This window comes from Brassica rapa, chromosome A06 (genome assembly GCF_000309985.2).
Source record: "Brassica rapa cultivar Chiifu-401-42 chromosome A06, CAAS_Brap_v3.01, whole genome shotgun sequence".
Taxonomy (NCBI): Eukaryota; Viridiplantae; Streptophyta; class Magnoliopsida; order Brassicales; family Brassicaceae; genus Brassica; species Brassica rapa.
Genome location: NC_024800.2, coordinates 6859903 through 6873300, shown reverse-complemented (window position 1 = coordinate 6873300; position 13398 = coordinate 6859903). Strand labels below are relative to the sequence as shown.

At 35.4% G+C, this 13398-nt stretch overlaps 3 protein-coding genes and 1 long non-coding RNA gene across 19 annotated transcripts; 2 read left to right on the top strand and 2 right to left on the bottom strand.

The window, feature by feature from the left end:
• Positions 1 to 57: 57 nt before the first annotated feature.
• Positions 58 to 2480, top strand: LOC103872500 (E3 ubiquitin-protein ligase DA2L). Of its 4 annotated transcripts, none has more exons than XM_018659427.2 (10): positions 58 to 323; positions 380 to 406; positions 593 to 798; positions 901 to 952; positions 1034 to 1079; positions 1188 to 1269; positions 1362 to 1506; positions 1597 to 1660; positions 1811 to 1877; positions 1965 to 2480. In XM_018659427.2, the coding sequence occupies exons 3-10, from the start codon at positions 598 to 600 to the stop codon at positions 2298 to 2300; spliced, it is 993 nt and encodes a 330-aa protein (XP_018514943.1). In that variant the 5' UTR covers positions 58 to 323; positions 380 to 406; positions 593 to 597; the 3' UTR covers positions 2301 to 2480. The 4 variants fall into 4 exon arrangements, with proteins under 4 accessions (XP_018514943.1, XP_018514940.1, XP_009149156.1 ...); XM_018659424.2 differs by having other exon boundaries at positions 380 to 412; positions 587 to 798; XM_018659425.2 differs by having other exon boundaries at positions 59 to 323; positions 380 to 412.
• A 685-nt stretch (positions 2481 to 3165) lies between these two features.
• Positions 3166 to 8474, bottom strand: LOC103872499. 13 transcript variants are annotated; one of them, XR_004448454.1, is made up of 7 exons: positions 8076 to 8415; positions 7927 to 8006; positions 7794 to 7839; positions 6117 to 7682; positions 5911 to 5961; positions 5720 to 5830; positions 3166 to 5648 (listed from the first exon to the last, which is right to left on the bottom strand). It is a non-coding gene; the product is annotated as an uncharacterized LOC103872499 (long non-coding RNA). The 13 variants fall into 13 exon arrangements; XR_004448453.1 differs by lacking the exon at positions 5911 to 5961 and having other exon boundaries at positions 5720 to 5910; XR_004448447.1 differs by having other exon boundaries at positions 5911 to 7682; positions 8076 to 8414.
• A 690-nt stretch (positions 8475 to 9164) lies between these two features.
• Positions 9165 to 11004, top strand: LOC103872497 (interactor of constitutive active ROPs 1). Its single transcript, XM_018652549.2, has 3 exons — positions 9165 to 9468; positions 9683 to 9777; positions 9865 to 11004. The coding sequence occupies exons 2-3, from the start codon at positions 9764 to 9766 to the stop codon at positions 10859 to 10861; spliced, it is 1011 nt and encodes a 336-aa protein (XP_018508065.1). The 5' UTR covers positions 9165 to 9468; positions 9683 to 9763; the 3' UTR covers positions 10862 to 11004.
• Positions 11005 to 13095, bottom strand: LOC103872498 (splicing factor YJU2). The gene is made up of 7 exons (XM_009150904.3): positions 12800 to 13095; positions 12344 to 12493; positions 12115 to 12249; positions 11842 to 11958; positions 11626 to 11745; positions 11452 to 11515; positions 11005 to 11369 (listed from the first exon to the last, which is right to left on the bottom strand). The coding sequence occupies exons 1-7, from the start codon at positions 12995 to 12997 to the stop codon at positions 11164 to 11166; spliced, it is 990 nt and encodes a 329-aa protein (XP_009149152.1). The 5' UTR covers positions 12998 to 13095; the 3' UTR covers positions 11005 to 11163.
• Between the last annotated feature and the right edge of the window lie 303 nt (positions 13096 to 13398).

Genomic DNA, 13398 nt, shown 5'->3' with positions numbered 1-13398 from the left:
GCAAATCTTTTTGTTTAGTGTATATAAAGAAATGTTCTGCGTTAATTGTGAAACTCTAATAACACCCAAACTCACGCGCGAAAAAAGGCGCGTGAAAGAAGGAAGAGGAAGAGTGAAAACAAAGAGAGATGACGATTCTTTTCTTCACTCTTCCACCGTTTCATCTTTATCATCATCATCATCATCTATCTATCTCTCTCTCTCTTAACTTTCCATCAAAAGATGATACGAAGTTCTCTTTTAATGTTGTGAATATACACATTATACGTAGAGAAGCACACACACACACACACACTCTACTGTAGCTCTCTCAGAGACCAAAGCTCTGATCTTTGTCTCTTTTATCAGAGTTAACCAAGCCTTGCTCTCTCTCTCTGCCCTCGAGATTCTCTAGAAGCTTGTTATTGTTAAGGTTTCTTCTTTGGTTCTTAATTATTCATTATCTTCAAGGTTTAAACTTTGTTTTGTCGTTTCAGTTCTTATGAATTGTCGGAAATTGAAGTTTTAGTTTGTTAGTTTCCGAAAAAGGAAACATTTTTGGATTGTTTCGAGCTCTAAATTTACTAAGTGTTATTGGTCTATCAAGAGACAGGTTCGATGGGTAATAATGTGGGAAAGAAGAGACAAGTTGTGGACGAAAGATACACAAAGCCACAGCAAGGTTTATTATACATGAACAAAGATGTCGACTTCAAAAAGGTTAAGAAACTCATCTTAGACTCTAAGCTTGCTCCTTGCTATCCTGGTGCTGAAGAAACCTCTTGTCACGATCTCGAAGAATGTCCAATTTGCTATCTGGTTTGTATTTATTGGTTTATACAAAAATTGTATTTCCTTTCAAGAAGATGAAACTGAATGTGAATGTATCATGTATGTTCTTGTTGTTGTGTGTGTTTGTAGTACTATCCCAGCCTCAATAGGTCAAGATGTTGTTTGAAAAGCATTTGTACAGGTAAAAAAATAATTCATCAAACATAACTAAATTTAGAATCTTTTGCATTCATGTGTTTGTATCTTTTGGTTTAATCTACAGAGTGTTTTCTCCGGATGAAGAATCCTAGTTCATCTCAACCTACTCAGTATCCTTTTGATTGCTATTGTTAGGCATCGAGCTTTTGATTGTTATGTTAGGCATACAAATTTTAGTGTCTCTTCTTCTCCTTTGTGTCCTCCTTAACATATGCGAGATGTCCGTATTGCAAAACATCAAACTATGCTGTTGAGTACCGTGGAGGGAAGACTAAAGAGGAGAAGAGCATTGAACAGATTGTAAGTCACATAATTATAACAGTAACTTTCCTTTATGTGAGGGATGAGTATTTGCCTGATTATGCCCATTTTGTTTTTACTACGTTGTGAAGGAAGAGCAGCGAGTTATAGAAGCCAAAATAAGGATTAGGCAGAAGGAAGTTGAAGAAGATGAAGAAAGAATGCAGAAACGTCTGGAGTCACCTTCTTCTAGGACAAGTGCAGTGACAGCTGATACTGAATATGGTTCTGCTGCAGGTTAGTTCTCTCGGTTCAATATTACTTGCATCCTTTTAAAATTTTGTTTTCTCTTGGTCAGCAATATCAGTGACATAACTTTTTGAGCAGAGGAGGATGAGGAAACTGTTTCATCTCAAGACTCATGTCTTACATCACACCCTCGGGTTAGCAGGTTAGTGTTGAGATAAAACAAACATAGTACTGTTTCTCTTGAAGGATTTTGATGCTCTGGGAACAGTTATAATTAGGAAGGACTATATGGTGGTCTTTATAAGTTGTCTCTTTATCAATTAGTTATTACATTTTCATATCATTTCTTCAGGGATGGTGAGTTTGACTATGATCTTGAGGATATAATGGTGATGGAAGCAATATGGCTCTCGGTTCAGGTGATTTATTCAGTTAATAAACTTTCAAGTTCCATCATTTTGCTGAATAAGGTAAGCCTTTAACTCTGTTTGTTTGTTTCTGAGCAGGAACCTGGAAGTCAGATGAATAACTCTCCTGAAGAAGATCATAATGTAGGACCATTGATGCCGTCGTCTTCATCATCTTCCCCATCTGGTGGGCTAGCTTGTGCAATCGCTGTTCTTGCTGAACGCCAGCAAATGGTTGGTGAATCTTCCTCCAATCAAAACGTTAACATTTCATCACACAACATGGGTCCGGGCATGTGCAACAGCAGTCATTACAATGCCATGGACCAAGATAGTAACCATTACCGTCAAGCAACAGGAATCAGCGATACAATGAGATCTGATTTGACTGACGATAGTGGCACAGAGGTTTCCAGGGAAGTTACATGGCAATAGTGTTTCCCAAAGGAAAGCTAAAGTTCTTCATAGTCTTTGCTTTATGTATATGTTAGTGTGAGTTTGGTGATCTTGGGTTGTAGTTTTCAGGATGTTTGTTGATCATTTCATACATGTACCAATAGGAAAAATATTAAATGGTTTTCAGTTTTTTAATATAAAAGGTTTTGATTATCAATAAGAATTATCAATAAGAACTAATATTGTTAAGGTTGTGACTTGTGATGGATAGGATAATAGTGGGAGGATGATGCTAAGGGACCGAGTTAAAGCAATGAGTTAGTAGTTGAGCAAAACGAAGAGAACATGCTTTGATCTCTTGCTTTGGTCTCTTTGGTATTACATGCAAAGATGAAAGAAAACACTAACCTGTGTTAAATAAAAAGGTCGCTTGATGATGCAAGTTTTGGACTTGATTACTGCTAATGTGTGAGTGCTCTCTCACAAGAAAGCGTCAAATAGTTTAGGTTTTAATTAGTTTATGCAATATCTCACTTTAAAAACCCACCAGCCAGTCAACCACTAAAAAATACGCACAAAACCATTTATGCATTCCAAAATTTAACCCTAATAACACATACAATACTACAACATACGTTAGCAAAATCTAAACCAAAGAATATCATGATTCACTAATTTCACTCATATATCTTGAAAACAATTAACTTTTGTTATATCTTAATTTATATCTCTTAAAACATATGTTAATTACATGATTTCAATTTTTTACTTATCAAAATATTTTTTACAAAATTTTTAAATTATTTCTAAGTAGAACTAGTCCAGACGACTTACGAAGGTTAGAAACGTGAACAAAAATCAGTTTTTTTTGTTTGTTCATAAGGGGCTAGTTTTAATTTTAATAGTCTTTTAAGTTACTTTTGCATTTGATTCAAGTTTGAGTTTACTTTTGCATTATAATTCAAGCTGTGAGTTACATTTGGTAATTTTCCCAAGAATTATTCTAAACATTTTTCTACATAAATCCACATTTATATCACCAAAACAAATATGCACGTAAATAAAATCAAATATCTTAGATTCAGTTCTCAAACTTTATCATTACATACTCATTTTCTAATTGAGTAACCATTGTCAGGCTTTGGTATAGGGATATTCACTCGTGTGTTATTGACTTATTCGAACCCAAAACCAACAAAAAAAGAGCCGACTTATATAATGATTATAGAAACATGATTATTATATGTCTTACGTGTATGTGGACGTGATTCAGAGACTGGAAATTATATTTGAAATTATTCTAAATTGAATAGAATAAATATAATTTGGTTTCTAATTAAATCATATATAATTTGACCTTTTTATAATTTTTACGTCTTAGAATTTTTTATTTGAAATCAACTATATTTTATGACATTGTACTATTTTATTTTCAATATTCATTTCAGTTATTAATTGTTAAAAGAAATATGTTCTCATTTTTACATTTGCACGAGATTATAGGTGTAGTATTTTAATATTTTTTAATTTTTTGTTAAAGTTATATGTTTGATTGTGATATATCTGAATGTATTCTATCTTTGATTATAAATGTATCTCTAACAATATTTTTTTTCAAAAATTTCCTTAACCAAATACTTAAATCACATTGTCTTTGGCTAATCTAGCATGTTAAATCGTCATCTATAGATTTTTTTAACACATGTTATCTATAATTTTTTTATTGATATATTGACATAAATGGTTTTTTTGAAGTTTGCCTTAGATTTTCTATATATATATAGCTCTAAGTGGTGATGGCTTAAAAACTTTATAAGATATCCTAATATACATTTTATTACATAGATTTAATGATTATTATTTATTATTTTATATATGTTTTGGATATATTTTTAAAATTTTGCTTCTGAACTATTTTTGATTGATTAAAACAGATTAAAAACTAAATTTTGATTTAATCTGATCAATATTTTGTTTGGGTGTAGAACACTAAAGTTTGGTTTTCTATTGAAATGGTTAAGCTTAGCTTGATATATATAGCCTAATTATATACTTTCCCTGTTCTTAAACATAGGATGTTTTTTAAAAAAAATTGATGTTCCAATATATAAGATGTTTTCAATTTTCTAGGTAACTTTTACTTTATTAAAAACTATGTAACCAATCATATTTATTAATCTATTTTGTAATTGGTTGAATACAATTATTTTATAGGTTTAATGATACTTTCTAGATAAAAAAAAATAATTTTCTTAATATGTGTGTTTTTTCCTAAACATCTTATATTTAGGAACAGAGGGAGTACCATTTAACCATTAATATTGTATTTTGATATACTTACAATTTTCAATAGATCTACTGAAGGCCAAACAATTTAAAATATTTTGAAATCTTGTGGACATATTATTCATAAATAAATTTAAATTATACTGAATAATTTTTAATTAATTTTTATACTAAACCTAAGTGTATTACTCATGAATGAGATGAATATAATTTTTGTATATAATTGGATTATTATTTTTCAGTTTTTTAAAATATTTAAATATTTTATCTTTTGATTAGATTTTATCCTTTTTGTAGGGGTCGTATTGTGAATGGATTTTTTTGTTTCATTTAGAATAAAGTTAAATGTTGAATGTGAACATGGAAGCTTCCTTACTTCTCAAGACATGATCTTCCTGGATAAAAAAATGGCTTCATAATGATTTAGTGAAGGCAATAGCTCTCAAAGCTTTCATCATTTTGAAAGATCACCTATGTTTTTGTTACTTGAATTCCTCAAAGCAGTCCTCAATTTAATATAGCTTCTTTGTAGAATGGAATCTGTGTTTATATCAGACACTTTTTCCGGAACCATTAGAGTTGTCGCTGTTTTCATTCTAATTAAATGGTTTGATGCTTTGTACATAGCTTCCATGAGGGACTGAGTAGACGACCTTTTAGTTCATTTCAGTTCGAATAAAGAAGCGTTTGGTAAATAATTAAAGGATTTAATAACACCAAAAGAGTAAAATCTTTACATAACTAAACAAATATAGTCATCTGTCAAGAGCTCATGCATATAAGGTAAAGGCTAAAAACAAACACAAACAAAAGGCAACAGATAAAACTGTGATGTTTTAATAAAACTACCCGGTATGATGTCTTGGAGGGTAGATCACCTCGTAAAATTACACAACCTAAAGATCTTTTCGGTGCTGGTACCACCAGGCATTCTCAGAGCTGGAGAAGCTTCATGAAGAAATCAACAGTATTGTAATATGTCCCCCAGCTGCAGTGTTACTTTACTTCCCTCTCGCATTTTTTCCAACGACTCCATCGCGGTGTTTGTCACCTCCACTCTCAGACTTAGATAGTGATAATTCATGCACATGTTCAATATGTCTATAACAATGGACCAAAGTAAATTAGACTTTGGAGCTAGTATATATTACTAACAGAAGGGAAGAACATACCGTATCAATCAAAGACTTGTCCACATATTTCAAGAAGATTGCATGACCATGGAAATATTAGAACCACAGTCAGAAAAGGGGAGATGGTTATTGCATGTTTTTGTTAGGGTGCTGATTCATTTTAGAGATGGCACAATGTCAACAGATGCCTCGGATGGATACAATAGAAGACTCAATGAGATGAAGGTTACCTTGATCATGAGCAATCAAGTGAGGATGGTAACCGGTAGCTCAGTGATCAGCTAGGGGTGTTAAGTTAAATTGGAATTACATAAGATTTTTAACAGTAATGCATTATAAATATGAAGACAGCCTATATATTTTTAAAATTGATTGGTGTACAGAATTATAACACCCCAACGTTTAATCCATTAAGGCAAAAAAACTGTATCAGCACCTCACTTAGTCAATCAAATCTGGATTCGTAACTCCCCAACGTTTCTTTCTATATGCGTGACAAACATCCTCACATGAATAGCAGAAGTCGTGCACTTCCTGCAAAGAAAACCAACAAAGGTCACATGAAAGCTAGCTAAGCAAAATTGAAAAAAACTTCAACTATTCGGAAATGATAAGTTATATTTCATATACAGGAAAAAAAATTCACACTGGAAGGAAAGTTACGTTTATTGTAAGCAAGGAAGATTCACTATATTGATGCAGTTATCTATAGTTTATGTTCAAGAGAAGTGTAGAGACCTGAGTTTTGGAGTAAGGTACGGTAAACATTCGCTTTACAATGTAAACTGGTGCAAAAAAGCTTACTTTATTCTCGTATTCCAATAACCCAAGACAGAAAGTGCTTCACTTTTCTTGTTAAGGTTCATAGCAATAACATTAGCCTCCTTTGATACTAAATTTAAAATGATGAGTTACCCATTTTTCCTCCACTTTTTGGGAGATAAAGAATTCGAATCACCTTTTTTTGATCACGTCATTAAATCTAGAAGGAAAAAAAAACACATTAATCAGACATACATAATCACAAAAGCTGATCAAAATGGTAAACATTTGTCCTTCCATAACCAAGTCTTCCATGATCTCCTCTACCAAACTGATCAAAATCATAATCATTAGAAATGACTCTTTTCTTTTGAAGTAAATCTAAAAGTTAGTTTTTTGGGTTTCAAGGGACTAACCAAAAAAATTCTGCCATCTGTTGTCAAAGCAACAAAATGTGTTCCTCCACAAGAAATTTTTTTGTAATAAGGTTATTGATCATTAAAGTTTAATACTTCTTTACATGAATGATGTCCTCTTTTAGACATCTCAAGATCAGTAAAGTTTGATTTTAAGCGATATCTTTGTCAGCTAGAATATCAACTTTCTGTGGAGCTATTTTGCTGCTCTTGTCATTGTCACCCAACCCGACTTAAAATTAGAAGACCAAACAAACAATTATTCTTGATGAAAATGGGGATCTAGCACATGGTGATTGGTGAGAATGAGTAAAAAAACATTAAGAACACGTTTGAGAGAACATGAGCGCTAATATCTATCATCCACATGCATCAACATCAACCTAAAAATACGTCTAAAGAGAGATAGAGATAGAGAGGGAAAAAGTTGTAGATCAAGCATCTGAAGGTTTTGATAAGTAGAAAATGAACCAATAAAAGGAAGAGAAAGAAACAAACCTAATTGAGATCGTCGAGGCCTTGGACTGGGACATGATGAGGGGTTGTTCCAATAGTCTCCCATCTTTTTCAAGAGCCAGATAATGAAACGCTCCAACAGCAATAAAACAGAAGTTTTCAAAACCTTGAACACTCGAACAAATATTTGTTTTCTAAATAGAGGAAACCAAAACAGAACATTCAAGTAGTAGCCAAATAATGCACAAATGGCTTTGTGTGAGTTTTAATTTGTCTCTATACATGTCACCGGGAGGCCACGAATGACCCCAAGTCCACACATAACCTTTGCGTGTGAAAACTACTGAGTGAGCACCACCTGCAGCAACCTGTTAAGAAGGTAAACCATCAGATGGATTATCATCCACGGATAAACATTGAGGAAGAGACAAATATTTCTGGGCACAACGTCTCTTCGCACGGCAAATAGTGTTCATTACCCTTGAGGAAGAGACAGTACTCTTGCGACACCATGTTCATTCCCACCTGCGTGTATTTCCATAATCAGTTAATAATATGACTTGACTAACCAAACAAAACAGTTTGATACTAACAAACAACAATAAAGCGTACCCTACGCGTATGCTCATCCTTCATCATCAACAGCTACACAACAGTTAGGTGAGATGAACCCATGTATGAAAGTACATTGTCTTAAAATGATATTAGTAACTGGAATTTAATAGTAGGCAAATAATTATTTGAAGAAGTCGATTTCATACCTGCTCATAGATCAGAAGCAGTCATAGCCCAATCAAAATTTCCACTTCGGTTGTGTTCCTTGCTTCCCAAACATCGATTTACCGGAAACGCAGCTCCGCCTTCCCCCAAGCCAATAGAGACATGTTGAAGAATTGAGTAATTGAAAACTTTGATCGGGATAAAGGTATATATAAGATGAAAGGCTGAGGGGAATCACAACAGTTGGATGGCTACAGAAAATTAAGGGGCTTCATGACTCTTTAAGAGGTGTGATGCCAACGTTACGAAAAGTGTGCGGAAAGAGGTCAAAACAGTTGGGTTACTTCAATGGGGAATGAGGAAGATGAAGAGGCTGGTCTCCGTCGGCTAGAGCGAGGATTTAATTTACAGCAAATTTGGGCTAGAATGTGGGCTTCTCTATACATGAAGTAACAATTTGTTTTAAGAAAGCCTTATAATCGCATTTTTTTTTCAGTTCGGTTGACTACAAAAGCAAAAAGAGAGAATCATGAGGTGACACGTGGCTAAGAATGCCCCCTCCTTACGGATGACGTGGACAGCCTAAAAACGGAGAAAACTCTCCTTTATAGTTATAGATAGATAGATCTTCGAAACTCACATCGATAAAAAAAGGTTTGGTAGAGAAATTAAATCAGTATCGATAGAACCAATATGATGGTTTGGTTTGTTCATGTTTTTTATGGGAAAAGGGTATATATGACTTTCACTTGCTTAAAAGTATGTCACATGTTGAAAGTGTCTTGGAATGAAATTCCAAAGTGATAAAGTGTCTGAGAGAGTAAAAAATTCTTCGTTCAATTAGAAAAAAAAATGTATAGTTACTTTGGTTTGGGGGTAGAAGTGACAAACCACACTCAAAATGTGTGTCACATGTGAGATGTTTAATATAAATCATAAGTTAAAATGTTTCTGTAGATGTAAATTTTTCTTATAGAAACAAGATTATTATATGTCTTACGAGTATATGTGGACGTGATTCAGAGACTGGAAATTGTTGGTCCTTATTGGCCCCCAATGGTCCCTCGATTTTAAAACTGAAAAACTTCACTACACCCAATTTCGTCAACAACTTTATTTCAAATCTTCAAAACTCACATCTCTCTCCATTTCTCTCTCTGCTTCTTGATTTTTGAGAGTGTCTTCAAATAAAGCCGTCGGTTTCGAAAATGTGCATGCGTTACATTACAACTCTCTCTCTCTCTCCTCATCTTGGGTCTTCTTCTGGTTTTCTGTCGTTGTTACTTGTTCCCAAACCTATTAACTCACAATCAGCCAACGACAATCATCTTTCTTTCTTTTTCATATTTAGTTCACACACTCTTTTAACTATTTCTACATATTCTCCAAGTTACCTCCTGAATCTCAAATGCAAAGACCTCATCTTTCTTTAAGGCAAGTTTCAAACCTTTTTCCTGTTGGATCCTTGCTTATATAGTGAAAACGAACATAAAAAGGAATAATCTTTTCAAATTTCTTGTAGCTTTAGAATCATCTTCATTGAGAATGATTATTTCCTTGTCTAAGTTCCTTGAAAAGTTCCGACATGAGTCATCGCTTTGATAGTTGCTGTAATAAATGACATTTTCTGGTTTTATATATTCTTCAGATTTTCATAACTACATAACCTTCAAGCTTCCACCAACTTTGGCTTCTGTCTTAGTTAAATCCTCTGCAGAAAAGACCCAAAATGCCAAGACCAAGGTAAAGATTTTGACTACATATGATATTGATCTCTGAATGTATGTGGCGTGTGACTAATAAAGGTTGTTATGGTGTTGTCCTCTTTAGAGTTTCAGAGTTGTCTCAGAGGCAAGCTCCGAAGTTGAGGACATCGTCGTCTACATCTGACTTGAGTCACCCCAACCGTTTGATCAATACTGACCGGAGTTCCAAGCTTGGTGTTGACCGTAGATCTCCTAGAAGCGGTGGGGCTCCTCCTGGTCAGAAGAAACTTGGGGGCCGAATATCTGATCTGGAGTCGCAGTTAGGACAAGCACAAGAGGAGCTGAGATTGCTCAAAGAGCAGTTGGCTAATGCTAAAGCTGTCAAGGAACAAGCTCAAGATGAGCTTCATCATAATGTCAAATCTAAGAAACCAAACCCTCAGGCTCTAGTGGAAGGACCTGCTTATGAGGCTGATACAATCGATAGAGACGAGATCCCTGGAGATGCGCAGAAAGAGACTGATGTGTTTGAGGTTCCTGTTGAGAAGATTGCTGTATTAAAAGATGAAGAAGCTGAGAAGTTGGTTGCAAAGGAAGATGAGATAAATATGTTGAAAGCTAGACTGTATGATATGGAGAAAGAACATGAATCACTAGGCAAGGAAAACGAGAGACTGAAGAGCCAGCTGAACGATGCGGCGACAGAGATGTCTAACGTGAAAGCTAATGAAGACGAGATGGCTTCAAAGGTGAGTCGGATGGGGGAAGACTTAGAAGAAAGCAGAGCAAAGACAGCTCACTTAAAGGAGAAGCTCGAGTACGTAGAAGAAGCGAAAGAGGCTTTAGAGGCTGAGATGAAGAAGCTTAGAGTTCAAACCAAGCAGTGGAGGAAGGCGGCGGATGCTGCAGCTGCCGTTCTTTCTAGAGAGTTTGAGAGGGATCGATCTCGGTCAGCAGAGAAGTGTTTTGCAGGTGGGTTGTTTGACCCGAATGCAGAGGTTGGGTTCCTGGAATCGCCGGGGGTGGCTGATGATTCTGATGATGGATTGGGAAGTGGGAAGAGGAAGAGTTCTGGGATGAAGATGTTTGGTGAGTTGTGGAAGAAGAGAGGACAGAAGTAAGTTGCAGTTACCATTTCTGTTTTTTTTCTTCTTCTTCTAATTGGGATGCATTTTGCTGTATTTATGTGAAGACTTTTGTAAGTTGGTCAGCTTCATCATCAGAAGCTAACTATCAATCCAAATCATTACCAGATTCTCTGCTATTGTCTGTAAAATAATTTTATGAACACTCAAGAAATATGCATCGTATGATCGATCGTACTATCAACTCAGTTATAATATAGCACATGGATGGATTCAATTCTAAAACAGTGATATAGAACTTTGAGAGTGCGAAACCTGTTGGCAACCGAAAATAAAAATCAATCCTCGTCTTCATCACTGCCATAGTTCTGGAATAAAGAAGCTAATCCGGCGTTAGCCACAACGTCAGTCTTCTTCTCCTCGGGTTTTGCAGGAGCAGGAGTCGTCGAAGAAGCTGGCTGAGATTGCTTCTTGATGACTTTTATGTGAACGGCTTTGAAGGGTTGCTTGCTGGTAGCTCGTTTCTTGGGCTCCTTCGGGTTATCTGATTGAAATGGGGGTAAACGTTAAGAAGATTAAACTGAAAAAGGAAATTAAAAACTTGAAAAGAAAAACTGATAACTAACCTGCAGATGAACTAGTCAGAATATCTGTGGGGTTGCTTGGACTTTCTTCTGATGCCTTTCTCTTCTGTATCAAAATAAAAAGAATTAACAGTTAGTCCTGTTTCCAATAAAGGAGACACAAGATGAGCCATGTCTGCAAACGTTTAGAGAAATAAATTTAGATGAAGGAATAACCTTTGAAAGATCTGAAGATGATCCTTCTTTCTTCTCCTTCTGAAGGCTGGGATAATCATCATCATCATCATCATCCTCATCGTCTTCATCTGCAATTCTCCTAACAACTTCTTTCTGTTTCTGCATTTAGATGAAACAAGAGATATTTTAAAAGTTTAGCAAAACTAAATGTCATGTGAAGAACAACATTTACAAAAGAAGGATATGAACACTTACACCAAATATCGACTTTATAACTGCTTCATCTTCTTCTTCTATACGTTTGACCTTCTCAGCGCCTGTTCTTTGCAAGGCCTCCAGCATCGCATCCACGCTCACAGTAGCATGTCTAGACTGCAAAAAAAAAAAAACCGAATAAAAGGAAAAAAATCAGTACAGACAGACTGATTCAAGCATGTAACTGAAGCAAAATATAAGCAAATCTCAGAGTCGACCACTGAGATCAACAGAGAGAGAGAGAGGGAAATGAAGAATGCATCAGTCACATACCTTCATTGATTTCATCTCATCAAGTGCGGCTATAATATCCATCTCTCTTTTAGAATCCAAAGTCCTATTCTCCAAAGACTTCATAGCGTCCCCCATCTCCTCAGCATCTCTTTTCTGTTGTTCCTTATCAACCGCCTGTACACAAGAAAATACAAAGTAATTTAGTAAACTACAAACTTGTAGCTCAACAACAACCCTCAAAAAGCTAAACATTGTCTGAAGTCCTTACCTCGTCTTCAGCACGCCAGGGTTCATAGTTACGACTTGCCCCAGATTCCACAATATAATCAGAGTTCTGTGGATCCGTCTTCATTGTCAGCTCCGCAGAGCACTTGGTGCACTTGAAGTAAAACCTAAAGATTTGAATCCCTAGATACGTCTGAAACAAAACCAAAAAAACTATCTGGTTAGAAAAACAGCACATCAAACAACACAAAGTTTAACTACTGAAGTCGTTATGTTCAAAGTCATCTCCTTAGACCAAATCATCTAAACCCTAAAACCCCAAATCTGAAATCTTTTTCGGGGCAAGTTTCAATTCACGAACTAAGCACAATAATTACCCTAATTAATTTCACTGGAATCCTATTAAAATCAAATAACACTCCTAAGCTTCCGAATCAAAACGATAAGCGCTACATATAATACGATCCGAAGAAAGCGAAAGAGAAATAGATTCAATTACCTCGCCAACGACGTCTTCTTTACGCGAATTGAACTTGGTTCCCATGTAGATATAGTTTCCGCAGGTGTTGCATCGGACGCTCATGGGAAGCATCATCCGCACCTTGATCTGCTGGTTCTTCGGTCGCCTGAGCCTGGGAAGCTTCGACGGATCGAAGTCCGGCGGGTAATACTTATTAAGCACCTTTCGCTCTCCCATGTCTCGTCTCTTTCCTCTTCCTCCTCAAGCTCCTTCCTCTAAAACAAGATCGCAGGTAAAGAAAGGAAAATTATGATTTTAAGCTTTTGTTTCTTTCTCGGCTTCCTCCGTATTATTTATACTCTCTCGAAGCACCGGCCCTATATATCGGGTCATGGGCTTGGGTTATTGGGCTATACTTAATGTTGGGCTAAGGTAAAAAGGTCAAGCCCAATAACAAGATCATAATGATCTTGAGCTAAGCCTTATATTACAGTCACAAGAGAAGCTAACTATAATTTCAAGATAAATCAAATATTTTTTTTTTTTTAAATTATATATTATATATTAATTCTACCCGAAATTGGGGATTCAGATCCGATTACAAACTGGTTTTGAACAAAATTTCCAAAATCAAACTA

Excerpts from the sequence above, each read along its gene's own strand:
- LOC103872498 (XM_009150904.3), bottom strand. The coding sequence starts at position 12,997 with ATGGGAGAGCGAAAGGTGCTTAATAAGTATTACCCGCCGGACTTCGAT. Across the intron at positions 12,494-12,799 it reads AAGAAGACGTCGTTGGCGAG|ACGTATCTAGGGATTCAAAT; the intron begins GTAATTGAATCT and ends GTTTTGTTTCAG. Across the intron at positions 12,250-12,343 it reads CCTGGCGTGCTGAAGACGAG|GCGGTTGATAAGGAACAACA; the intron begins GTAAGGACTTCA and ends TCTTGTGTACAG.
- LOC103872500 (XM_018659427.2), top strand. The coding sequence starts at position 598 with ATGGGTAATAATGTGGGAAAGAAGAGACAAGTTGTGGACGAAAGATAC. Across the intron at positions 1,507-1,596 it reads TGAATATGGTTCTGCTGCAG|AGGAGGATGAGGAAACTGTT; the intron begins GTTAGTTCTCTC and ends CTTTTTGAGCAG. Across the intron at positions 1,878-1,964 it reads CAATATGGCTCTCGGTTCAG|GAACCTGGAAGTCAGATGAA; the intron begins GTGATTTATTCA and ends GTTTCTGAGCAG.